At 46.4% G+C, this 26,524-nt stretch overlaps 1 protein-coding gene across 1 annotated transcript in view; it reads right to left on the bottom strand.

Annotated features, from left to right (window-relative positions):
• The window catches only part of KIF6 (kinesin family member 6), a 430,038-nt gene that overhangs the window by 95,708 nt on the left and 307,806 nt on the right, over positions 1-26,524 (bottom strand). Inside the window, exon 14 of the mRNA XM_044917220.1 lies at positions 8,285-8,393. Within this exon, the coding sequence (XP_044773155.1) occupies positions 8,285-8,393 (109 nt within the window). The remainder of the gene's footprint in view (positions 1-8,284; positions 8,394-26,524) is intronic.

Below are 26,524 nucleotides of genomic sequence, written 5' to 3'. Positions count from 1 at the left end.
CCACACGTGTCCTGGAGGGCACAGCAGAGGGAGCTGCTTCGTGCTGTGAAGAACCCGCTCCAAAGAGCCGCCCTGCCAGGGCTGGCAGACCCAGTGGGGGAAGCCACGAGCTGTTCCAGTCTCTCTGCAGCCCAGCGCCGAGCTAAAACAGACTTTCCCACTGAAGGGGTATGGGCTGAGGGCTATCCTCTCCGCATGAGACCATTTTCCCTTCACTCTGCAGTTGTCCCTGCTCTAGGCCACCCCACCCACATGTGTTCCTGATCTCCAGTTGTCAAGACAAACTCTGGACTAAGAAAGCTCAGCCCCGAGGAAAAGAGGGGGAGAGTGCAGGGGAGGCGGGAGAGATGAGAAAGAAGGTGACCCCCATTTCTGCCACGTTCATCCTCACCCACCTGCATCTCCTTACCTGTCCAGCCCACGTCTCCCTCAGCCCCTCTGCTACCCCTTGCTCCAGCCCCAGACTAAGTTCTGATCATCAGGAAGGGGAGACTCGTGATGACTCCTTCCCGACCTGAAAGAGGCACATTCCCATTAATGATGTGGCTCAGGGAACCAGCCTGGGTCCAAGGCGGTTGAACCTGTGCTGACTTTCGCCAGGGCACGCTGCTCATCTGGACAACATCCTCAGCTGCTGCTCACTGAGGGGGAGGCCTGGCCTATGTCAGGGAGGCTGCACCTTGGGCAGGGCCAGGGAGAAGGCTCTGTGACTTAACCTGTACGCCCCCGAGGCTCTCCTCCTGGCGCCAAGGCATTCCTCTCTGGGAGTCGTTGGCTGCATGGCTCATTTCAGGAATCGCAGAGTTGCTGGGGGTATTTCCAATGTGGGGGCTGGCAGGCAGCTCTGTGCGCTGCACAGAAAAATCTCTACCTCGGGGCAAGGCCTGGGCTTGGAAGGGAGAAAGAATGCGGTCCTCTGGCTGCTCTTTCACAAGCCTGGCTTCCCGTGACACCCAGCCTTCACTGATCCCACAGCAGCCACGGTGCGCCCGGCGCCGCGCTTCACACTATCCACGGAGTGCAAACCCTTCTCCTTCTTGGCTTCCGCGTCACCTCAGCCATCTCTCACCCTGACCGCTCCTTCTCAGTCTCCTCTTCTGCAGCTGTTCCTTAGATGCTGCGAACTGCCAGGGTTTTGTCGTGACCCTCTCCCCGGGCACCCCATCACGCCAGTGCCTTCACTTGTCATCCCCATAGATAGCTCCCAGATCTCCCTCCCAGTCCCGCTTTATTTCCTGACAAACACATTTGAGGAACTGATCGCCCCCCACCCTTCCGAAAACCCCTCCCCTTCCTTTTTCCTTTCCTTATCTCATTGCCCAGGACAGACACTCACCTATGTGCTCCCGCCCCTCCCTCCATTAGCATCTTCACTCACCGCATCCATTCCCTGTCCTGGTCCTCCCTATCTCTCACAGCATTCCACCTGGCTTCGTTCCTTCGTTCCTCAGAGAAGGAGCAGTCCCATCACCCCATCACCTCAAAGTGACAATGGCTTGCGTGGCTCCCCGAATTCTTGCTACCTGCCTTCAGGCCATTTCCCATGAAGCCAGCAAGCCTTCTTAAATGCAAACCTGATCTTATTATTCTCCTGCTTAAAACTCTTGAAGGGCTTCCCAGGGACCACAGGACAAAATCCAAATTCCTTAACAGGGCTAACTAAACTCTTCATGCTCTGGCTGGTGTGGACTTCTCCAGAATCTTCTCTCACAGCCCCCCTGCCTTTCTAGGCTGGCCCGAATGGCCTCAGTTCCATCAAGTGTCACACTGGCTCACCTTGGGGCTGTTCCCTTTGCTTGGAAAATCTTTTTTCATCTGGCTAATTTCTACCTAACCCTGCAGTTGCAGCAGAGAGATCTCTTCCTCTGTAGGGCTGGGCAGGTCTGCAACCCCACGTGTTCCATAGAACTCTGAACTTCTGTCATCACGGGTACACCATGTGGGAACTGCCTGCTGACTTGTTTTGTCCCCTTTCTCAACATCATAAGTGCCCTGACAAGAGCGACCACATCTATTTAATTCACACGTCTATCCCTGGAGCTTAGACCAGGGCATGCACTTGGTGAGCATTCTATACCTACCTGTAGTGTACAAGCAGCAGAGCGTGAGGGAGCATGTGGAGAGCACTCCCTGGGGTGCAGAGACTTGGACTTGAATGCCCCGCTGGATCTCAGAGTCCTCGTTTGTAAGATTAGGATGAGACGCCTCTCAGGGTTGGGTTGATGTGGGAAGTATGTGCATACAAACGTCCTTTGTACCTAAATCATGACCACTGCCTGGCAGTGTAGGGACCCCCTTGCGTGATGGACTGTGACGTGGGATTGCATGTTGGAAGCAGCAACTACAGACAGGAATGATGGCTATCATCCTCTCAGCAAACCAAGGGGTCAGAGGAGGGATCCTTGCAAGTCCGTGGTCAAGGACACCTAAGATAGTTGCTGAATTTCTCAATCTTCAGGGGCAATGAAAGGGATGGGAGTTGAGGTAGAATCTCATGTAACTTTCAAGACCTGCAGCTCCTGGGAGAATCCCATCCTGCCCTTGGTGTGGGTCAGGCAGAGATATGTCACCACTGGGGAGCAGCTGAGGAAGCGTGACACCTGGCTCTGCCCCAGGACAGTTAGAACCACAGGCAATTTGCTGGGGACCAGGGGCAGCAGCTGCTTTAACCTATGGGCTAAGGGGAGGAGCTGATGTTCATAAGCCACTCAATCTCCAAGAGCCTCTGTGGTCTATTCCCTGTCACGTCAGCTGGGATGGTTTCCTCAGGCCAGTGGGGCAAATATGTCCTTGGAGGGCAAGGGGTTCCTCTTGACACCTTTCCTGGTCTTCTTGTCTACAGCAGTTAACTTCATATCTTGATTATTTACAGAGTGAACATGCGATCCTCTTCCCTATCAGAGAGGAAGAGTAGGTCTGCATCTGTGCCATTTCCTTCCGTTGGAGACCTATCCCTGACATGGCACCTTAGCTGTCTCTATTATATTGCCATGAAGATCCACCTCTCATTTCCCTTAGCCTTTTCTTTAATACCAATACTTCTTTTCTATTCCATCTTGTTTCCCATCAAGATGGCTGCCCCCCTCCCGTGTCCTGTTGAGCTCTTCCTTCCCTGTCTCGAGAAGCCTGCGGTTGCATTCTCCTGCTTCTAGGAAGTAGGTCTTGAGCAGTTTGCTTGGCTGCTAAGACTTCTCGAAGTCAATTTCAAAGTGTCATTCTCAAGCCAAAGAAATATTTTTGAGTACTATTTTTGTGGCCAGCACTGTGTTAAAAACTGTGGGGAGGCTGGGAAGATACTAATCTAATCTCAGCTCTCAGAGTTCATAATTCTAGTTCAGGGAAGAAGGTGTAAATACAGAAAACAAATGGAAAAATAATAAAGGTTAAAATTGGAGTCTAATAGGAACCAGGGAACTCCTATTTGTCATGGATGTTATTTCCAGATGGTGCCACAGGATTGTTCTCCAGCCTCGGTCCAGTTTTCCTGTTGGTTTTAGATTGCTGTTCTAGTCTGTGTCTGAAGGATCCAACCTAGTGAAGGGGCGCTTTTCTTGATTGAGTTCTCATTATCATTGCCTTTGTTTCCAACTGCAGTTAATCTCTCTATTTATTTCTTCTTTTGTTATTTAATGGAACTCTGTGACAGAGGGACTCCCTTTGTATCAAAGACCTGTCACAGAAGAAAGTTAGCTGTGTGGTGCCTGGGCACTGGTCTTTGCCAAACATGGGGTCTCCAGCCTCTCTTCATATTATTATATACTACAAGGCTGAGTCGTCCCTGATTTGAATGTAGATTTTGAATTGTAGTTGTCTTCCACTATAAAAATCCAGCTTAAGAACTGGCTTACATGCTCTAGTTCAGCAAAGGGTAAACACCCTATTAATGTGCCAATGTCTTGTTTTTCTTGTCACAGACAGGTAGCAAATCTCCTCCAGACTGGGGACTAGGGCTGAGAGATGCTAGAGTTGCCTGGGAGGACAGCAAAGGGTCCAGGTAAGATGGGGAAGAAAATCTTTTTTTTGGATGTGTACGTGTGAGCCACTGATGGACCCCTCTGTCCTGCGGCTCCAGGTCAACTCTTGTACTCTGGGGGAACTGAGGGATCAGAAGGGATCCGGGGCCATTGATGGTTCCTTCATTCGGACTTAGAACCTCCTTGCCATGGGCTAGAGAGGCTGAGCTGCCCCCAGGCTCCTGTGAGTCCCAAGCCCCTCTTCTGTGAACTTTGCCAACATGATGTCCCAACATTGGAAACACGGTTGGTAGAGTGATATGATGTGAAAAGTCGGAAATGAATGGCGGGCCAGGACGCTGGGGCCTCGTTGCCGGGGGCTTTCAGAGGGTGAGACTTTCTCAGAGGAAGTAGTCTCCTGGGAGCTGAGTGAGGAAACAGGCGTTTAGTGCCATCCTGCTAAAATGCTGAGATGCGTGTCTGTATTCCTAGGACCAGCCAGCCCTCCTGCAGATGGGCCACATGGTGCTTCCAGTCACCAGGGGGACAGGCAGCAAATGCTTGGAGGGGATCGGGGTTACTGCAGACTGCTTCTTGAGGTAAGGACAGCGTGGAAGTCGCCCCCACTGGCACCTGTGGGGCCCTATTTTGATGTCTGCTGTAGGAGCAGTGCTTTAGTTATTTGTTTTCACAGAAAAACATTTTCTCTTAGTCTTCTGCCTCCAGCAGTTATGAGCATATAATACCTAGTAATTGAATACTCTCCATGAATGCAAACAAAAGCTCCAATCCCGAGAAAAGTGTAGATCCTGGGTTACACTCCCCAGTACCAAATATTCCTTTAATGATTGTTATTACAGTAACATTAAACAGATGTAGACTTTTTTTTTAAAATGTGGGCTGGTCTCTTGACTTTTCATTTGATTTAAAAAGATTGATTTACTGCTGGGAAAAACCCTTTTCAGAGGAAAGCTTTGTGCGAGTTTCATTAATTCCCTCGCTTTATGGCCACAAGGAAGATGGGACCACCAGTATTACCAGCCCATCCTATGTGATTGGATGTGTTTCAGCCCAAAAGCACATTTGTCATGGGGTTGTCAGAACCCTATTGTACTAGAGTTAAGTGAGCTTTGTATTAAGAGGCTTTGAAAGACCACATCTTCAGCCCTGCCATCCCAACCCACCCTCCCACTGGAAACAGACCTAAACTCGAGTATAAACCAGAACCAGGAACCATACCAATTCCAGAGTAATTCTTGGGGCGCCTGGGTGGCTCAGTCGGTTAAGTGTCTGCCTTTGGCTCAGGTCATGATCCTGGGATCCCAGAATCGAGCCCCAAGTCAGGTTCCCTGCTCAGCGGGGAGTCTGCTTCTCCCTCTCCCTCTGTCCCCCTCCCTCACTCATGTTCTCTCTCTCTCTCAAATTAAATAAACTCTTAAAAAAATAGAATTCTTCCTAAGCTAGTGGTTCTTAAACTCATGTGCACAAAAGAATCCCTTGGTAATTGGTTTAGCCTATAGAGTTTGGGGATCCTACCTCAGAGCTTCTGGATCTCAAGGACTCTGGACACTGTTTAGCCAGTGGTTTTCAAACCTGGTTTCATGTTGGAATCTTTAAACAAATGGTTGCTTAGCTCCTACCTAATTAAATTAGAGTATCTGAGGGGTCAGGCCCAGTGTTGGAAGGTTTTACAAGCTCCACGGGTCATTTTATTTTTTTATTTTTTTTATTTTTTATTTTTTTTAAAGATTTTATTTATTTGACAGAGAAACACAGTAAGAGAGGGAATACAAGCAGGGGGAGTGGGAGAGGGAGAAGCAGGCTTCCTGCGGAGCAGGGAGCCCGATGTGGGACTCGATCCCAGGACCCCGGGATCATGACCTGGGCCGAAGGCAGACGCTTAACGACTGAGCCACCCAGGCGCCCTCCATGGGTCATTTTAATATGAAGCCAGAGTTGTCAGGCCCTGGTGGAAGCTCTGAAGCCTTGGGTGAGAAGGCTGAGGGCCCCTTAGAAGTTCGTATTGGATGAGGCAGCAAGTGTGACATGCTTATCTTCAAACAGACAGGTGTTCTGCTCCAGCACATCCAGCTGACTATCCCAGAAACTAATGGCTTACTGTGAATATGCATTAGAAGGTTTGAGAAACCCCAGGATTCATTTGCTAAAATTTGTGTGGATGCGCTATGTCCATTTTTCCAGGGGGAGGGTCCTCAGCTTTCAGTAGAGGCACTTTATTTTCTCCCCCAGCCCTTGTTTTATTCATTTATTCATTCACAACCCCCTGTCCTGCCCTCATTCTGCTCCCTCACACAGGTAACCATTCTTATGGTTAAAGTATGTGATAATCTATCTTTACGTTTGGCTCTTTTTGTTTGTTTTGTGCACATCTCTTTATAATTTCCATGAATTGTGTTCTTAGTGCTGTCCGTGCTGGTGTGTGTACATTCATCCATTGCTCCTGACTTCATGGTTAGCTTCCCCAAGATTTTACCCAGGCTTCCAGCTCTCCTCAGCCACAAGCTGAGCTGCTGCAAACATCCTCACATATATCCCCTTCAGAGCCCACTCGAGAGATTCCTGGGAGACAGACCCAGAAGCAGAACCACTGGGCTGCGGGGGCCACATGTACTTCTTCCGACTAAGGGGGGCAGCATGGCGCCTGAATGACTGCTCCCAGCTACACCCCTACCACCATCATAGGATTCCTAAAGTGACCTGAGACCCCCACTCACACACCACCACAGCGAGAAAGCCAGTCAAGCTGGGCCCTCAGCGCTGTTTGCCTTTCCTTTTCTTTTTCCAGCTCTGCCTTCTTTCCGGTTCCCTGTGACATCTGTATGAAACCTCTGCCACCATGTCTGCTACCTCCCAACTCTCATTCCACTTCAACTTCCACAGACAAAATAGAGGCCGTCTTACCTTCCTCCCTTCACTTCCAAGGGCATCAGAGGCAGTGTCTTGTCTCATTTTTCTCTCCAGGCTCACCTCACCGGGATATTTGATGCCCTCCCTTCCCAGACCTTCTCCCTGAGGCCTTGCTGCATCAGTTCTTCCCCTGGTCTGTCTGTCTGTCTCCCTCTCTCTCCACGGGCTTGCTTCCATGGCCTGCAATGTTGGCCACTTCTCTCCCGTTCTGAAACAAACCTCCCTTCTCCTTAGGCCTCCATTTTCCCTCCTTCGAATGTTTGTCGTCTATCACAAACTTTTTGAATACATGTTCACGTGTGCTCTCTTTGCTCAGCTCCTTCTCATGTGCTCCCTCACTCCCAGCCCTCCAACCCGTGGTCCGCAGTTGCCCGCTCGCTCTGTGTGTTCGGTCCAGTCTCCCCTGCTTCTTTCTTTCTAGTGTCAGACAGCACTCACAACATGCTTCTTGGAGCCGCCTCCCCTCTTGGTTTTCAAGGTAATATGTTCTCCTGGGTCTCCCCTGCTTCTCTCTCTGCTTTTTCTCAGCCTCCCTCACAGCCTCCTCTCCCTCCCTGCCCTTCAGAGCTTTCCCCCTGGTTCTACCGTCTAGACCCTTGCGTCTCCACCTGTTTTCCTGAGCTCAGCCACTCCTTAAGCTTCCTTGAAGCATTTATAAGCATATGACTCTCAAACCTGGATCTCATTTTAATTCAGCGAATTGGTTTTGAAAATTTCCAAATGTTTGTTTGTGTGTGTGCTAAGATCCAGAGTCACGAGTGACTCAGTAGAAGAGTTCACAGACTAGAAGTCTCTCTTCTGAACTCTGGACCCATGCACCTGGCAGTCTTTCTGTTTGCCACAGTTTGCGGCTGTGCATCTAAACTGCAGATGAGCTGAAATGAAGTTTTTTTCCTAAAGGGTTCAGAGGCCAGCTTGACGATATGTCAGCAGACGCTGCTGCCCGCTCTGCTTCCGGCTGGAGAACACACCAGAGGCCTCTGGGTCACAAGCTGTGTGCACATATACTCTCTTTGAGTGGGAAGCGTGGGCTGCAGCAGCTAGAGTTCTAAGATGACAATTTGGTCTACAGACTTTTTCCCCTGGCCCCTGGAACAGTGTGATATGGACAGAGTCACAGGCAGACGGGAATTAGTGTAACAGGTGAGAACTTTAGACAAAGTTGGTGCTGTCAGTGACAGACCCCGCCCTGACGTTGCGGACCCCAGCAGCGCTGGCATGAGGAGTTTCCCACGTAGGAAAGTCCTACCGGGCTGGACATAATTCACCGTGGAACTAAATACACATCGGGCCTTTCTTTTAGAAGTTAGGTCAAGCAGATTAGGGACAACGGAGTAGCGAGTTTCCTTGAGACTGGCCTGGCTAAGCGTCAGGGGACCAGCGGCCCTGTGAACCAGCCTTACCTCTGCTTCAAAATCTGTTTGTTGTCTTCGATGGTGACGCTGTCAGCGTAGTCCCTCTTGAAGATTTCAAAAGCCTCTTGTCGTCCTAATGACATTTCTTCTCTCATCCCTGTTTGGAGACATGGGGAAATGGCCTCAGTCACAGCATCAGGATCCCATTAATTTCACTGTCACTTTAGGCGGACCACAAAGCTAGCCCTGGCTCCAAGAGGCTCACAGCCGAGAAGCTCCTGACCAGACAAGGTGGCCCCGGGCTCTTCCAGCTGGCCACCGACCCAGCGAGGAGGCCCTTCCAGCGACACCCTGCACCCTGCAGGGCTGGGCCTGTGCAGGCATGTGACTTGTGGGGGGCTGGACTTTGGAATGTCTGGTCGGAGGAAATGAGAACCAGAGCCCCAGGCCCCGGATTGCCGAGGACATCTGCAAATGCACTTTCTGCCATCATTCAGTGCTACAGCTCTTCCCGTTTTCCTGTTATGCCCCGTTTTGGTTTTCTGTTAAATTTCATGCTGGATTTCCAGGCATTTAGTTAAAAGAGGTATAAACCAGGCTGAAAGATACAGAACCTAGAAAATTCTACTCTTAGTCTCCCTATAACGACTCATCCTTGTTTCCTGTGTCTAGGGAGGGGCCTCGGTGCTTACTCCGACGTTAGGTTCTCCATCGCAAGATCCATGAGCAGGTTGTGATGGCGGCTCCTAGTTCATGTCTAAATCCAACATCCTGGGTCGCTATCGTCACTATGTGCCAACCCTTGCTGCTGGGCCCTGCTCGGGGGCCAAATTCTGGAACCCAGAGTCAGGACGTCCAGGGACGGCGGAGTGAGCAGATGGTATTCCTGTACCACAGCCCACTCCCCCCTGGCCTCCCAGAGCAAGTCTCAATGCAAGTGTGTGCCTGGGACTCCCTAGGCAACAGCTGAATTCACAGCTGGATTTTGGGTGAATCTACGGAGTTGTTTTTTTATGCCTCTTTTAAAAGCATTGGTTCCTTTTCCCCATATTTTCATCCAGTTAATTCTACTTATCTTTGAAGCCCTGGCTGAGTGTCACCAACCCCGAGAAGCTTTCCCTGAGGCCCAGGCAGCACGAATCCTCCCTCCGCAGTCAATGATCCTCTATCAATGCATCTGTAACACACACAGCCCAGTAGACACTGTCACTTCACATGACAATCCTTTCTGGTGACAGGCATGTTTCTAGGAGGTAGAGATTACATTTTTGTGAATCCCTAGTGTCTTGTTCAATGTCTGGCATTTAGAAGGTGCTCAACAGATGTGTGTTAAATGAATCAGGTCAGGAACGAACCAGGAGTGACAATGAGCCTTGCTCTAACTGCCACATGAACATGATCCAGGGCGAGAGTGATTCGCCTGTGAGGCCCCAGGTTCCGGAGATGCATTCATATGGGCCACATACCACATCTCCTCTTGCCTGGAAAAAACCCACTGAGTCTCATCACCAGGCCTCGGGGTGAGGAACTGGACCAGCCCATCTGACACCAATTTAATGATTACCGTTGATAAAAATAGCACCATGAAGAATGTCTGAATGGTGAGGCACACAAGACACCCCACCCTTTTCCAATCAGAAGCAAATGGGCACGTCTCGGTTTTGTCTCCACATCTGCCCTGCACACTCCAGAACCGGGTCGGCCTGGGAATGGGTTTGTGCGAGACTCGGAAAGATGAGTTCTGCTGCATGAGACACATTAACCGGGGGGCACTTTTCATCCAGCAGAGCCCACCAGGAGCCAAGGGATTCACGCCATACCTCATACCCCGCCCCTGGTCTGTGCCCAATTCTGACAATGTGTGCTTTTCACTGCCAATGAAATAGCAACAGAGGGTAGAGGGAGCGAATCTCCATGGAACGGAGTGGAGGATGAGGAGAGCTCCATGGAGACCACCTGGGAACCTGCCTGGGGGATCCCCCAAATTGCGTCCCACAGAGGAGGTGATGAGAAGGCAGCGGCAGGGATGGGGGGCCGGAAGAGGGTTATTCAAAAAGTTGCAGTGAAGGAGTTGGGTTCACGGCCTTTTCTCTCCCAGGCTCTGCTTTCTTTTAGAGCTGACAGTCCGAATTGACAGCTGGGTGGAACGGCTGTGCTGAGGCTTCTCAGCGCCCACGGCACTGTTACAGCAGTTGGTCCTGAAAGAACTTAGAACCAACTGAAAACCCCGCTGCATCTTCCCTGAGGTGCGGAGGGGCCTAGGTAGTGGGAACAGAACGGACATGGGGTGCACAGAGGAGACAAGCCCAGGAAGGTAGTTTGCTGTCACTTTCCAGAGGATCTTGACATGTGGGGCCAGTGCTGTATCACAAGTATAAAGGAGTCGCCAATTTTCCAAGACTTAAAATTCAGTGAAGGGCATGTTATGAGACAGAAAGGTACACTGGAAGGACTTAATACTTTCGGTGACTTAAGACGTGCTTGGGGTCTTGCAGTGCCATGGGCGTATCGTCGGGAACACAGGACGATGGAGAAGGCATTCTGGAATTGGAGTTCTCTGATGGTGGGGAGCTCAGGTGAGCGGACATTGATATGTGAGGGCTGTAATTCTGGCAGCTAGCGTCCCCCATGTCTGCTCAGGGAGGCCAAGGTGCGGTGGCGGATGATGCCCATCGTCTGAAGGCAGAGAGGCAAAGTAGGGCCTGGAAGCCTACTGAAGAGCTGTCTTCGCCTCTCAGGATTTAGAAAACAGCTTTCTCATGCGGCAAGCCCTGGCTGCCATTAGAAGGACTTAGAGCAGCTGGAGCATGGGAGTGACTGAAAGCTAATGAGATGATCATCTATTTATTTATTCTCTCCACCAGTATTTATTTCTCTTAGGCACTGTGGTTGGCATGTGACCGAGCTATAAACTTGAACAAGAAGATTAAAGCTTTGATCCTTGCCCTTAAAGAATTGAAAGTCCAGTGAAGGAGGAAAAAACGTGAACAGTAACAATGAAAGCTGCTATTTGCCGTGAGGCAGGCATGTGTCCAGCGCCGGGAAACAGGGAGGAGGAGGGTCAGCTCTGTCGGGATGACTGGGAAGGATTCTGAGGGACGAGCAGCATTTGCCATGTAGAGCAGAAGTGGAAGAAGATCCCAGAAGGAAGGGACAGAGGAGGAGAGTGGATCAAAAGGGCAACTTGATTCATATGCGAGGTTCTGCCACCCAATAGGAATGGCCTTTGGGGAGAATAAAATGAATTTCTTATATACTTTACACTAATCACTGTATCAAGTGCTTCCTTACCTATTATGTCAGTTAAACTTCTCCATGATCCCTGGTCAAATAGCATTTTACAGAGGAAGAAACTGAGGCTCAGTTAAAGAAATGTTATAAAGGGGTAAAAACGGTCTGGCTTTTTAGAGGAAGTCAGTTCTGCTCTTAGATCCGTTTTGCTAAGGAAAGCATAATGACTCTCATCACTGTCTATCTTGTCCCAAACGTTGCGTTTTCCTTACGGTATCACAGAAAAAAAGAATCACAAATTTTGTTTTACTATTTCTATTATTATTTCTAGAATGTGTGCACTCCATGGGGCAGGGATTTTTGTGAGTTTTGTTTGCTGCAGTAATTCTAGCACCTGGATGGTACCTGGCACATAGGAGGAACTCAAATTCTTTTGAATGAATAAATGAATGTCCTACATGCTTACTGTTCTTCCTTCTGGCATAGTATATTGTGACATGATGGGGTAAGTACATTGATGGCTCTTCCTTCCTCCTCCACCACACTCCTCAGTGGGTGCATCCCCTGTATAAAATTCACACACACACACACACACACACACACACACACACACACACACACAAAATTCAACACCATCTTCTCCTACTACATGTCACTATGCTTCATAGCCCACCCTTAGAGATTCCAACTCCAAGAAGCTTTTATAAAAATGCAAATACTCTTGAAGGCATCACCGTCCTGGAGCTAGCAAAGACAAACTCCATGATCTGTTGACCATTAGCTAACAGATCCTGCAAAGACGAGACATAAGATGGTGTCTCAGGCTGGTGCCAAAATGGGGGAAAATCTGAGCTTAAAAGGGAAGGTGTGATGGCAAAGACAAATTGTGCCTTTTCCCCAACTTTGTTTAGTCTGTCAGATTCAGCTGCTCAACAAAGCAGAGGACCTTAGGAGTTCCACTTGCCTTGACTATTTCTAGCTCGTGGTTGTTTCCTTTTAGTGAATTTCAATCATAGGTCACAGTGTCGAATCCCAGAAAACATGTATGACTCAGAGCAGCCTGCTGGCTTGCCTAGGCACAGGACTGTTTAAGACCCGGAGGAGAGCACATAAAATATTACAGGCCAGTATAAAATTTCAAACAAAACAAAGCAAAAACCAAAAGACGAACAAACATACAAACAAAAAACCCTAAAGAAGAAGAGGAGTTTCTCCGTCTCGGCCTCCAAAACAGGACATTGCAATTCCAGGTTGTGAGCTAGATGGAAAACACTTCCAAATCCTAAAGGTATGGCCTCTTCTGGATTTTGGTACTTATTATGAATGGCACTTAGGTAGAAATGGCAGACAACACGGCACTTGCAAAATCAGCCTTGGAGTGAGGCTTCTGTAAATGTTAGGCATATAAAATTCTTTGGTGCTGGTCCCTCACCCGTTTCTATAATGTTCTCTTTTTTTTGGCCATCCTGAAATTTGGCTCCTTATTTTGCTGAAGAATATGCATCGGTACTTTTGGAAGCCCTCCTCGCCCCCAACACAGGGTCCCATGGAAACCAAGTGGAAAGGAAAAACATCGGAAGTGGAGAGTTTATGCTCCTGCCTTTGGGCCTGCTGTCTGATTGCCTTTAGTCTGGAGCACAAGGGCCAGAGCTCATTTTCCTGGCTGCCCCAAACAACCTACTGCTGCTCAAGCTATTGCTTAAAAATTGACAAAGGTAAAATGATGGAGAGTTGTGTTATTCACCCTGAAAAATGGATTTCCTGGTGAGAGCCAAAAATCTATTTTCCTTGGGAAAGGCATCTATTCATGTGGTGCCTCAGTTCCCTCTGACTGAAGAAGGAAGGGCAGAAAAGAAGACCCACAGAGAATGAGGAAAAGTAAGCGATGGTGTGGGATTCTGACAGGAAGGGGGGCGTGGATCACACCGGTTGGGACCAAAAGCAAGAGAAGGCTCAGAGCTGGGTGGGGGCCATTCAAGGCTGAGAGAGGGAGGAAGCTGGATGTGGGGGATGATCATATGGTTTGTGGCTTGGTAGTGGAAGTTTTCGAAACCAAAGGTGAGGGAGTGGCTTTGATATAGTGACATGATGAATCCCTACAATATGTAGGACATGGAAGTGCAAACAGTAATGAGAAGCAACAGGCAGGGACAGAGTGTGGCTTTGTATGATATCTGATACAAGGTTCTCTAGGCACTGGAATTTCTCAGTAAATGTTGACTTAGGTGAAATATACAAAAGTATCCTCCTATAAATAATTAGAAGAGAATTCCATGCTTTGGTGTATAGAAAAGTTAGAATGAATGGACCAGTGGGAGGGAGAGAAAGGAGGAATTTAGATGAGAGGAAGGGATAAATCTATCAAGGCAGCATGAAACATAAAAGGTCAGGAGGGAAACGAAGGAAAGGTCAGTGGTCCAACACTCTTGGGAATGGTGCCTGGGACAAGGATGTCCCGAGGACCATCAAAAGGAAATGATGGCTACAGCCAGAAACTGCAGTGAAGAACAAGTCAGCAGCTTCTAGCATGGAAAGCAAAGGGTCCACTGATGCTGGACTGAAAACATGCATGAGATGGGGGAGGCGCTAAAAGATCTTATAAAGAGAAATGGTCCATCTCCCAGAAAGATTAGGAGGGACATTTGAGACACTTGACCTTCCTCTCCTCACTGCAAAGAGGATGCTGTCATTTAGGAAGGAGGAGGTTTCTGGAAGTTACGTGAAAGACCTGCATGGCACGGAGGTAGTCCCCACGTTCCCACATTCCTTCCTCACACTCATGGAAGACATTGTCAGGCAGCCTACATCATTCATCCCCTTTCCCAGATTACCACCTAATCAAATTACGCCTGCTGTTACTTTCATCATTCCTATGTTTCCGGGGGAAAATAACTGCCTAGTTTTACCACCTTAAGGGCTGACATGCAGGTGATTTTCCCCAGGGAGCAGCGTCATGCCTTCAAGTGCCCGAATCACTGAGAGTGGCCGCCTGGGGGCAGATGCCAAGGAGCCCTCCATCCATGCTTCCCCACCCCCGGGGTGATGGAGGCCACCATAGGAAGCGGTGCCATGTGCCATGGCTCTGTTTACTTTAAGGGCCAGCTCAGCTACAATTTGAGGGGTGGCTGGGTGGGTGCAGCGGGGTATGGAATCTGAAGACAAGGGGAAGACAAAACCACTTAGCCACAGCCAAAGTGACTGCAGATGTGAAGACCCAGAGTCGATCTTTTGGGGTGACCAAGGACACTTGCCCAACACTCTTCCTGCTTTTGAGTGACACTTCTGGAATGAGTTGGTGCCCTAGGCCTTGCAGTTAAAGGCTTATGTTCAAACCAGAAGATACCACCTGGGCTGAAGTCCTCAGATTAGGACTGGCCTTGGAGTTTCCTAAGCTGCCACATGAAAGCCGTCAAATGAGAACCTTTAATTTGTAGATTCTTAGGGCTGGCTTGGACCAGGCTGAAGCATGGTAGGCTTGGCAGGGGCTTGAGGGAGTGGAGTAAAGGGAAAATCTGAAGTGGAAAGCCACGGAAACCTTAGGAGACCCACCCAGTAGTGGCACCACATCTAAATAAATCAAATGGGTTCCTGACTCCTGGTGCCAGAGATCACACGTCCCACCAGCAAGCCTCGCAGGCCCAGCAGCACAGACCATGTGGGCTGGGTGGAATTAGGGGTCAGTGTTCGAAGCTGGTTGTGTTTCTCTTTCGTCTTGGTAACCATGTCTGAGTCACCTTCCTGCTGCAGCTGCGTGCTGGACGTTAGCCTGAGCGGGTGCCGAAAGGCCCTGTGTGCCAACCAAGTGGACAGACTTGGAGCGCCCGGAAGAATGGCAGCTGCTTGAGGGCAGTGGCCCATTTCCAACAGTCACATTAAGCCTTTAAACCATGGTCCTGAGGATCGTCTGCCGAAGACCTTCCTTTTCCTAACCCGGCCTCTCTGGGGTTTTTCTTTTGTGAGTGTTCTTATTCAGAACAAAGTGCCCATGTGGGTTGCTTAGAAAAATCCGTGGACAGACACAGGCATGGAGCTTGGAGAACAGCCTGGGTCATGTTGGCATTTCTGCGTTTTGGAGTTAATTCAGGAATCTGAAGGTCAGCAACGTTTCCATTAAATAAGACAGCATGCTGTGGCTCCTGATGCCAGGCAAAACTGGATCTACAGAGTCTTTTCCATTGATTTCAGTCCATAGATGTGGCAGCCTTGGTGACCAATTCCATGACCAATATTTGAACCAACCCTGGAAATCTGGGTGGAAGGACATGTGAGCTCTAGCCCTTTGTGGGTTAAAGGGCAGTTGACTGAGAGGCCCACTGAATAGAAAGGTAGCATTCCTCTTCAGCTTAATAAGAGGCTCCAAATGCTGCAGAATCTGAAAAACACAGATTCCCTGACTTTGAGATGTCCTGACCATTTCTAAAGGTTATGGTCAACTGGGTTCTGTTGACTGGTGTCCACCCCGATGAGCTCAGTTCTCACGTCAGCCTGTGCTTTGGGGGCAGCAGCTAGAGCATTGTTCACATGCCCTATTGTCTGACAAATGAGGGAAGTTTTCTATCTATGCCTGAATTAGGAATGAATTCCACTGTGGTCTCAAATTTATTTTGCTACATTCTTAAAAGAGAATTAAAAAAAATACATTCTAGCCTAGTAGCCTCTTCCCTGAAATGCATGTAGATTTAAATAAAGTTCTGTTTCTCTTGCTTGGAAGTAAGCAAAAGGTAAAATGGAGTTTGGGTATACTGGTATTCATTCCTTGGGGGCAAAAAAAGGAAGGGAAAAATTATTTGTTGTGTGTCTTCTATGTGATAGGCACTGTTTCATGCTTCACAAATATGAACTCACAGATATTAACTAATCTCACAATAAGTCTATTGGTGGTGATGGGGCGTAGCTAATGCTTATTGAGAACTTTGCATGTGCTAGAGGGATTTCATATGTTGTCTCATTTAATTCTCACAGTGACCCTGTCAACTAGGTAGTGTTGGGCCCATTTTATAGGTAAGGTAATTGAGGTTGAAAGAAGTTAAAAGTGACCCCAAGACAACAGTTAGTAAAATGGTAAAGCCATAACTTGATCCCAGGTTTTCTCACTCTGGAACCCTTCTTCTGCATACTGTGTTGCTAAGTGAAAATCATTTGTCAAGTAGAAATGATCTCACGAATACCAGCAAACCACTGAGGTCAGACCTATGAGGTCAGGGGGTCATGAGAAAAAGGCAGTGTTGGGAGGGTTGTGAGTTGGGATGTGCACTGAAAACCATGAATGCACATGGCAGCTTGTCAGAGCTGGAGATGATCATGAATGGGAATCTGGGGCAGGCACCAGATGGCCAGGAAGAGCTGCTCCACCTGGAGTCCCAGGGCCTGGGTAAGGATCAGAGGGAAAGGGAGGGTTGTAGGGGAGGCTTGGCTTTCTACCATGAGGACTTCATTAGTTAACCAACTAGGTCAGGTCCAGCTGAGTAATTATCTTTCCCTAATCTACATGGAACTTCAGTTTTGAAGAGTCTCCACAGTCAAAGAGTTTATGCACTTCAAATAGTGGTGTTGGACCAAAGCAGGGGGATACTACAGAGAGAAGGGGTACAGTCCAGGTTCCAAGAGTGTGGACTTTGGCAGAGAATAATTTCCCATCCTCAAATGAGCAATAGCCATGAGAAAGAGGTGAAAAGGATCCAAGGGGCCATCATTTTCCCTTTGACCCCTCTGTATCCCGACTGTTTTTTCTCTGGAAAGAATTTCATTATTTAAATGTAACATTTGTTTATTCACTGAGATTGTGAGTCAACTGGTGAAGTAGACCATCTGTCAACAAGTACTGAGTATCTGCTCTTTCGACAACCCTCTTCTATGGTTAATGTTACAGATAAATAAAAGAAATATTGTCCTTGACCTTGTGATAGAAAGCACTGGGGGTATGGGAAATTCAAGCTTACGTTAGAAAGTAGGCGAACACTCATAGACAGTGCATTGGTGGTAGTATGGTGCAGGTGGTGTAGACAATTGTAAGAAAGTAAAAGAAGGGGAGTGGTCAGATTGCAGAGGGCTTTTCAAGAAACAAAGCAAGGTCATAGGGGTGGGAAGGAGCCCACCGTGGTCAGGGACTGGCACAGAGATTAAATAAAAGGACCTTGGGGTTTCCTTTGACTGTGGGGGGAATTGGGGCCCAGTGACCTCTAGGTCCAGACACCACACCCTTAACGAGTCCCCTGCATCCCCAGGACATTCCCAGGCAGAGGTGCACTGGAGTTTTCCACAGGCTTGTCAGGCTACTCTCCGTCCCTCAGACGATGGAAGAAAATCTGCTTTAGAGTGTAACTTTGGGCTACTCTTCTACTACTCTTGTGCAGTGGTTGGGGAAAGGCGATAGAATTTAAAGTAGGAAAACATGGGTTGGAGCACGGGTTTCACCCACTAGCTGTATGATCTAGGATCTGCCATTTATATTGCTGGAAGTCTCAAGCCCCTCATCTATCAAATGAAGCTAATAAAAACTGTCTCTTAAAGTTACTGTGAAGTGGGGCACCTGGGTGGCTCAGTTGGTTAAGCGACTGCCTTCGGCTCAGGTCATGATCCTGGAGTCCCAGGATCGAGTCCCACATCGGGCTCCCTGCTCGACAGGGAGCCTGCTTCTCCCTCTGACCCTCCCCCCTCTCATGTGCTCTCTGTCTCTCTCATTCTCTCTGTCTCAAATAAATAAATAAAATCTTTAAAAAAAAAAAAGTTACTGTGAAGTGTTAATAAGAGATGGTGGCACTTTGTGCATCTCTCCATTTTGGAACTGCTGAATACATTTGTAATAAACTATTTGCATGACTATCTTATCTGCCCACCTTCTCCACCCCTCAGGCCATGAGTTCCAAAGACATGTGACTTTGCCTTATGAATCTGTAGCCCCAGCTCCAAGCTCAGTTTTTGGAAGATACTCCAAACAAGGTTTGTCAACTGAATGAATAAACAAGGATGAGATACCTCTAGTTAACTTGTTTTTCTTAAAAGCATTATTTGTTAAACTGTACATGCATCTCTAGGCAGTTTTCTATGTATATATTTTGCAGTAATAAAACTGAATATGGCAGCTATGAATCATTCATTTGAAAGTCTGACAGAATGAATGAATAAATATGGAATACACTATAAAAAGTGAAAGTGTAAAAATGAGTTATTATTGTCATCATAAGTAATAATGAGTCATCTAAAAGCCTACCCACAGCAAGCTGTTCAGAGTGCAAGAACGACTTGAACACAGTAGGAGAATTCTGAAGGTAGTTGGTAGTTATGAGTTAGCAATGGAGGAAGAGAGAGTGGTTTAAACTGTCAGGCAGGCTCCATTGCTTCTGTGTTCTCTGCTCCCTGACTACCCCAGGAGGCTCATCCCACAGTAACAACCTCTTCTCATTGGGGAGATAAATGCAACAGGACAGGGGCTACCTCATCAGTCCTGACTGGTGGACTCAATGTAATCCAGGCTTTCCTTCTGGTGAGAATGGATCAAGCATCCATCATCTTAACAAAGGCCAATCCCTCTACCTAGGCTGTGGTTCCCAAACTCCCCTGGCCTTCTTCTCTTGTCCCTTCTCTCTTGCCTGAGCAACTTTCCCCCTCTTCTTTGGATTATGTCCATCACCACAAAACCATATATATATTTTTAAAGATTTTATTTATTTATTTGAGACAGAGAGAATGAGAGAGACAGAGAGCACATGAGAGGGGGGAGGGTCAGAGGGAGAAGCAGGCTCCCTGCTGAGCAGGGAGCCCGATGCGGGACTCGATCCCGGGACTCCAGGATCATGACCTGAGCCGAAGGCAGTCGCTTAACCAACTGAGCCACCCAGGCGCCCCTCCACAAAACCATATTTTAAAATCCATGTTGAATTAGATATAGTTAGATGTAGATATATCTGAATTTGTAGGTACAAAATGGAAGGTTAAAACATTCAATGTTCACTGGCCTTGGTTTCATTAGTGAAATAGGAGACAAGTTTATCTATTTATAGAGGGATTGCAGAGTAAGAGATTCAAGGACATTTAGATACCCAGAGGAAGGAAAAAAGTACTGTTTAACAATATTCCCCCTCCCCTCCCCATTAACCTTCTAGTTATCTTTCTATTTCTCTGGTCCCTTTTCATAAAAAAAAAAAAAAAAAAAAGCTTCATCAGGGTGGTTGATATTCACCGTCTCTATTCCCTCACCTCCCATTCTCTCCTCAATCCAGTCCAATGGAGTTTCATTCTTTCCACTCTATTGAAAGTATCTTTTTAGCATCTTTAGTGATCTAAGCATAGCCAAAGCCAGTGATCAGTTTTCTGTTCTCATTTTAGTTGACCTCTCAGCAAATGGTAGAGCAGTAAAGTCACCAACTATTTCATATGCCAGCACCCAGTCCCTAAGTCCCCTGCAGGTTGGGAAGGTGCACGTGACTGTGATATGTGTTACCCCCTGGCTGAAGCACTGAAGACTCACTGTGCTATTTTCCGTGCTCTTTCTTCTCTCACTCTGGTGATCGGTGTCATCACAGATACGTGTCATCTGTGTCAGCCTGGGTCCCTGGTGCTTGTGGAGCAGAACTTCCACCCTTCTGACCCACAGTGTTCATACAATGTGAATGAGAAATAAATGTTGTTGTGATAAGCTATGCACAATTAGTGCTAATTTATCACCAGAGCATAACCTAGTAAACCCTCACCAATACACACCACAGTTAGACATAGTTGACTCCTCCCTTCTGCCCGCAGCACTTCCTTCCTTGGCCGTCTGTGACATCACTCCCTCCAGATTTTTCTCTCACCTTCCTGACTTCTTCCAACCTCCAGATGTTGGAGCGCAGTAGGGTTCAGTCCTGGGCACTCTTCTTTTTCAACAGGTGATTTCATTTAGTATCGTGGCTTTAAAATGTATTATACACCAATGGCTCCAAGATTTATATCTTTAGCTCTGACCTCTTCATTGAGGGTCAAATTGGGACATTTAACAGCCCACTTGAAATCTCTACTTTAATGTCTAATTGGCATCTCAAACTTAACATGTTCCAAACAGAACCCTTAATTTCATGCTCCATTCCAAAATCTACCCCAAGATGTTTCCTCTAATTGTTTCCATATCAATAAATGTTACCACTTGCTCAAGCAAAAAATCCTAGGGCTCGTCCATGATTCCTCAGATCCCACAACAGTTCTGCCAGCAGATTCTGTATGAAATCTTTTAAAAGTATGCGTTAGACCTCGTTGCTTCTCTTTGTTTCCTTGTTTATCCCAACTGAAGTCGCCACCATTTCTCACCTGGACTGTCTCCTGTTTGCCAGCATCCATCTTGCCCTCCTACAGCATATTCTCCACATAGAACCTGAGTGATTTTTTAAAGAACATAATCATGTCATTCCTCTGCTTTAAACTCTCCAGTAGTTTCCCATGGCTCCTGAACAAACTCCAAACTCCTCAGTCCAGCAGACCTCACATCATGGTCTCTGCCTACATCTCTCCCTCCTCATGCCCCTCTTAGATATCCTTTGCTCATGCCTTCTCAGGTCACTGGTCTTCTTTCAGCTCCTCAGATATGTCCACTATGTTCCTACCTCTGGGCCTTTACACTTGCTGTTTGTTCCTTCTGTTTGGAATGTTCTTTCCCTGAATCTTTATGACTATCAATTCATTATTCAGTTCTCAGCTCACATATCACCTCTTCTGGTCTCCAACGCACCCGGACTGTTTCTTATCCTATTATTTTGTTTTATATCCTTCCTAGCACTTGTCGTCATCAGAAACTACACGTATATATGTATTGTATAAAATGAAAACTCCACAAAGGTGATCTGTCTTGTTTATTGCTCCTTTTCTAATGCTAGGAAGGAAGGAAGAGAAGAAGGAAGGAAGCATGGAAGGAAGGAAAGAAGGAGGGAGAGTAGGAAGATAGAAAGGAAGGGAATAGGTGCCCCTAATATGTACTAAATTTGCACCCTGCTTCCTGCCCTCCTGCTCAAGCCCAAACTGCTCTCCTATGAGAACCCTGATGCCTGAGTTTGAGCTCTCTCCCCTCCACACCCACAGTCAGAACTTCTCTTTAAAGATTTTATTTATTTATTTTAGAGAGAGAACAGAGGGAGAGTGAGAGAGAGAAGCAGACTCCCAGCGGAGCAGAGAGCCTGATGTGGGGCTTGATCCCAGGACCCTGAGATGATGACCTGAGCTGTAGGCAGCCGCTTAACGGACTGAGCCACCCAGGCGCCCCCCACAGTCAGAATTTTTAAAGTGTCCCCTCTTTCTCAGGAACCTAGCTTGGGTCAACTTCCACAGCTCCCTGCTAACCCATTCTCTGATTAGCTTTACCACCTCACTCCTTGATCTCTCTCTCCTTTGGTTTTCACTTTTGTGGTTGTCTGTTTTGTCTCTGTTTTATGCATACTAAACCTATAAATAATTATTTCTAAAGGGAGCCAAACTAAACACCACACCTAAATGGTGAGTGGGCTTGTGAGAATAGCTCCCCTTCCTTTTCCTGGCAAGAGTTTCCATTTCTGAGACAGAGAAATGAGAATCTTTGGGGACATCTAGCATTATTTCAGAACACTATAGGGTCAGCCAGTTAATATCTGTGCCTAGCATTTGTACATTCTCAACAGAAAGAGGTAATTTACCATTATGAACCATTTATAATAAGCCTTTCAGGAAGGCTTCTGAGGAATTTTTCTTTCACAGATGCATTATCTTATAGGAATTCAGAAAGGGATACAATTCATGCATAAAGCAAGTCCTAAAGATTTAACCCCCTATATCTTTGCCTGTTGAGGTAAGAACATCTGAAAGTTATTATTTTACTTTTCCTAATTATCAAGGTATAGCTTGTCCCTTGCAAAAAACTGGGAAATAAAGAATGGTATAAAGAAGCAGGAAAAAAAAATAACTCACAATCCATCTACCTTCCTTCCAGTTTTTTCTATGCTTTGTTTTATCACATAGATAAGATGATAATGTAGATACAATTTTGTAGCTTGCTTATTTCACTTAACATATCTCATAATCCTTTTTCCTAACTCATCAAATTCTTCATAAATATTACCTTTTGTGGCTATGTAATATTTCCTCATTATAATCTATTCTCTAGAATTAGAATTTTACATTATATATATATTCATATATATGTATATATATATAATATATATATACTTACATATATATATATATATGTAAGTAATGCTGCAGTGAGCATCTTGGTGTGTAAATGCTATTCCACATTTAAGTACTTAATTAGTTAACTAACATAAATATTTACTGAGTGCCCACTATATCCCAGTTACTATTCTTGGAGCTGGTCAACAAAGGCTATTTCCTCGGAGTGCTGACATTCTACTGAGGGTGACAGACAGGAGAAACAGATAAATACATACTATCAATTAGCTCTGTGAAGAGAGGTAATGCAAAGTAAGGGGATGGAGAGATCCCAATGATGCAGGAGGCTGTTTTCCTGAGGGGGTTAGAGGAAGATCTCTCTGAGGGAGTGGTCTTTGCACAAAGGCACTTTGGATTATTTCTGTAGGCTAGATTCTTCAAGGGAATTTCTGAATTAAAGTTCTTGCTTTCTAGGAAGCCAGTTTATTCCAACAGCAGTTCTCAGCAGTGCCTGGAAGAAACAACAGTTATAAAAATGTACCCTACTAGGGTGTGATCTTGAGCAAATTACTTAATTCCTGTATTCCTTAGTTTTCCTGTGTGAAGTGCAAATAATTATGCCTGTATGTGTACATGTGCGTGCATTAGTGTATGTGTGCATGTGTGTGTGGGTGCGTGTGGGGCGGAGGCAGGAGGGTTGGGGATGGCCATGGGGAGGGAATGTTAAGGTTCCTGTATCCTGGAAGGACTGGGTTAGGGAGCAAACACATGATCAAGCTGTGAAATGTGTGCAGGGCATTCCAGTGATGGAAACTTAATTGAAAGAGGGTTCTGGAAGGTGTGGCATGAACACTTACTGTGCCTGGCACACAGTAAGTGGTCAATAATGCAGACTGAGTAAAAGAAAGAACCCACCCTCTTGGGAAGAGCTTACTGATTGATACTGGGGAGCTGAAGGAGGAAGGTCTTAGATGATTGGTCACCACATAGCAGTGCAATGTGGCTCATGATGTGTCAATCAGACAAGCTCCTTTTCATCCATAAGTTTGCAAACAGGTGGTATCCTCAGTTTACTCAATCAGAAAATGGGGCTAGTAATATTAACCTCATAGGGCTATTTTGAGGATTAAAAGGGACTGAAATATGGAAAGAACACAATACTGTGTCTTGGTCATAGTAGGCCTTCAACAAACGCGTGTTTCTCTCCTTCATTTTGTAGATGGATTAGGTAGAAAAGGATCTGGGATAGTAAAGAGGTAGGACAGTGGGATTTAAGTAAAGTAATATCTCTCCAAACCCCAGAACTGGATAGTCTATTTGCTTATGCACCTGCATTTGTGCTGTATTCTTTTGAATTCTCAGATCTATGGTAATAAAAACATTTTGTTGCATCTAAGATAATTAATGTGTGCTGCTGTTGACAAAAAACTCCAAGGAAGGAGTTTCAAGGCCCTAGTTTATGGCTGATCGTAAGCAAAGTTATCAAAGGAATCTATTTTAGCATCAGATTTAAATGCTCTCCTCATTTAAAATGATTAACTTGATTTGGAAAACAGCCAGAATCACATCCTCTTATTTCCTCTTGGTCCTTCTAGCAGTGTCTCCCTTCTATTAAGGTCCCTCCACCTCCACCCTCCACCCCTCGTCTTTGGCTCACTCCCCTCCATCATATCTTTCTGATCCTGGAAGAGGCTCTTTGTAAGGTCTGCCAGACTGGGCACCAGGCACACCCTGTATGGGTAGTGCATATCTGTATGGTAGTGCATATCAAAAGGACACACACATTTAACACGACCACCAGTATCATCCTTCCTTTTCCCAAATTCAGTGATGTCCAGGGTTCCTTAGTCTTGAGGCTGCCAAGTTGTAGCCACAGATCTGTTCCATCTACTGCTGGGCTCCTGGCTTCCACTTGTGTCTGTCTTCTACTCTTTGTCACCTCTCTTCACGTGGTAGCAGCACATGAGCAGCTCTTCACTCAGTACTTGCAGTAATAGCTTTGTCTGACTTCTTTCCCTACTGTTTAGGTTTTTTATTTTTATTTTTTAATCCTGTCTTTTCTTTAAGCCAGAAGCAGAACTGGATTGTGGAAAACAGTGCCAAGGGCATGGGGCCCTGACTATTGCCATCTGCTACAATGGCAGGAAGAGGAGGAAGAAGGAGAGGGTGCTAAAAGTTAAGTAGATGAAGTAGTTAGTTGATGAAGAGGAATCTAAATTTAATTTGCTTAAAGCTTCTCAGACTGGCATTCATCTGTGGTGGAAAATGCTCACTGGCAGATGCTCTAGGAGCTGGTTAACTGTTTGTGGTTCACATGGCAGGGTAGAAAGACTCCTTTCTGTCCAAGCCCAAGAAGCTGCCTGTCTTCACTGGGTTCACTAATGAGCTTTGGGTTGCCTTGGGCAGTAATTTGCTCTCTGGATAAAAAGAATCCAAAGAGTGTGCAGGCTGAAAGCCCCTCTGGCTGGGTTTCCTCTTCTTACAAACAGCCAGGCTTTGAACTTGTAATTATGAGTCATGGGGCTCCCAGTCTGGCACAAAATTGACTCATTTTAAGCAAATTATCAGTTTTTGCCCTGTTACCAAATCCTGTGATCAGCCATTCTGTATTAAAAAAAAAAAAAAGGAACAGTTTTATTAAAAGAGCAGGATGTGTATGGAAGGAGAATGAACTACACTATGCTTTCCAGACGTATGGACGAAAGTCAAGCTCAGGCCCAGTGTAAGCCAAGCAACAAAATAAATAGTAAAAATGGCACAGAAAGCAAACGATCAGGAAAATTCATTTCAGAACAGATGCAAACCCACTTTTGCAGCCAACAGCATACGATTCCTATAATGCTATGATTCCAGGACATTCTCCCCTACCCAGCTTCTAACTCACTTGGACGTAATGGAACTGAGGTCAAGGAAGAAATGTCCTTCTTTGGGTTGATTTAACCCACAATTTTGTTAAAGAGTCAGTGATGATAGATGCTTCTGAGTTGCCCAAAGTTAGTTACTTAGACAGATGGACTGATAGAGCAATCATAGTAAATAAATGTGATCTAGTGATGAGTCTGTGGTGGAAGGAGAATTCCAAGGCCTTCTGTTATAAGAGCCCTCTCCTGAGGACACCTGCTACATTAATGGACTTTGGCTGAGGAAACATTTGAAATGATCATTACTTCTTTGTCAGTTCCAAGAATAGTAACTGATCTGGAAGACAATTTTTTTTAAAGATTTTATTTATTTATTTGACAGAGAGAGAGACAGTGAGAGCAGGAACACAAGCAGAGGGAGTGGGAGAGGGAGAAGCAGGCTTTCCGCCAAGCAGGGAGCCCCATGTGCGGCTTGATCCCAGGACCCTGGGATCATGACCTGAGCCGAAGGCAGATGCTTAACAGCTGAGCCACCCAGGCGCCTCTCAGTCCATTTCTCCTTATCATTGTTTTAGGAAAGTGTTAATCATACCCAAGGCATTAGAGAAGAAAAATTGTCTTTTCAGGGGTGGCTGGGTGGCTCAGTCGGTTAAATGTCTGCCTTTGGCTCGGGTCATGATCCCAGGGTCCTGGAATCAAGCCCCCAAGGGGCTCCCTGCACAGAGGGGAACCTGCTTCTCCCTCTCCCACTCCCCCTGCTTGTGTTCCTGCTCTCGCTGTCTCTCTCTCTGTCAAATAAATAAATAAAATCTTTAAAAAAAAAAAGGAGAAATGGACTGAGAGTAAACTGGGAGGCTATGTGGTCCAGGTGTGTATTTTTTTGAAGAGTGGTTTGAAATTTCTTCTTTTTTTTTATTATGTTATGTTAGTGACCATACAGTACATCATTAGTTTTTTTTTTATTATCTTATGTTAATCACCATACATTACATCATTAGTTTTTGATGTAGTGTTCCATGATTCACTGTTTGTATATAATACCCAGTGCTCCACGCAATATGTTCCCTCCCTAATACCCATCACCAGGATT

This window comes from Neomonachus schauinslandi, chromosome 8 (genome assembly GCF_002201575.2).
Source record: "Neomonachus schauinslandi chromosome 8, ASM220157v2, whole genome shotgun sequence".
In the NCBI taxonomy this organism is placed as follows: Eukaryota; Metazoa; Chordata; class Mammalia; order Carnivora; family Phocidae; genus Neomonachus; species Neomonachus schauinslandi.
Note: the sequence above shows the minus strand (reverse complement) of the source record. Positions and strands in the feature narration are given on the sequence as shown.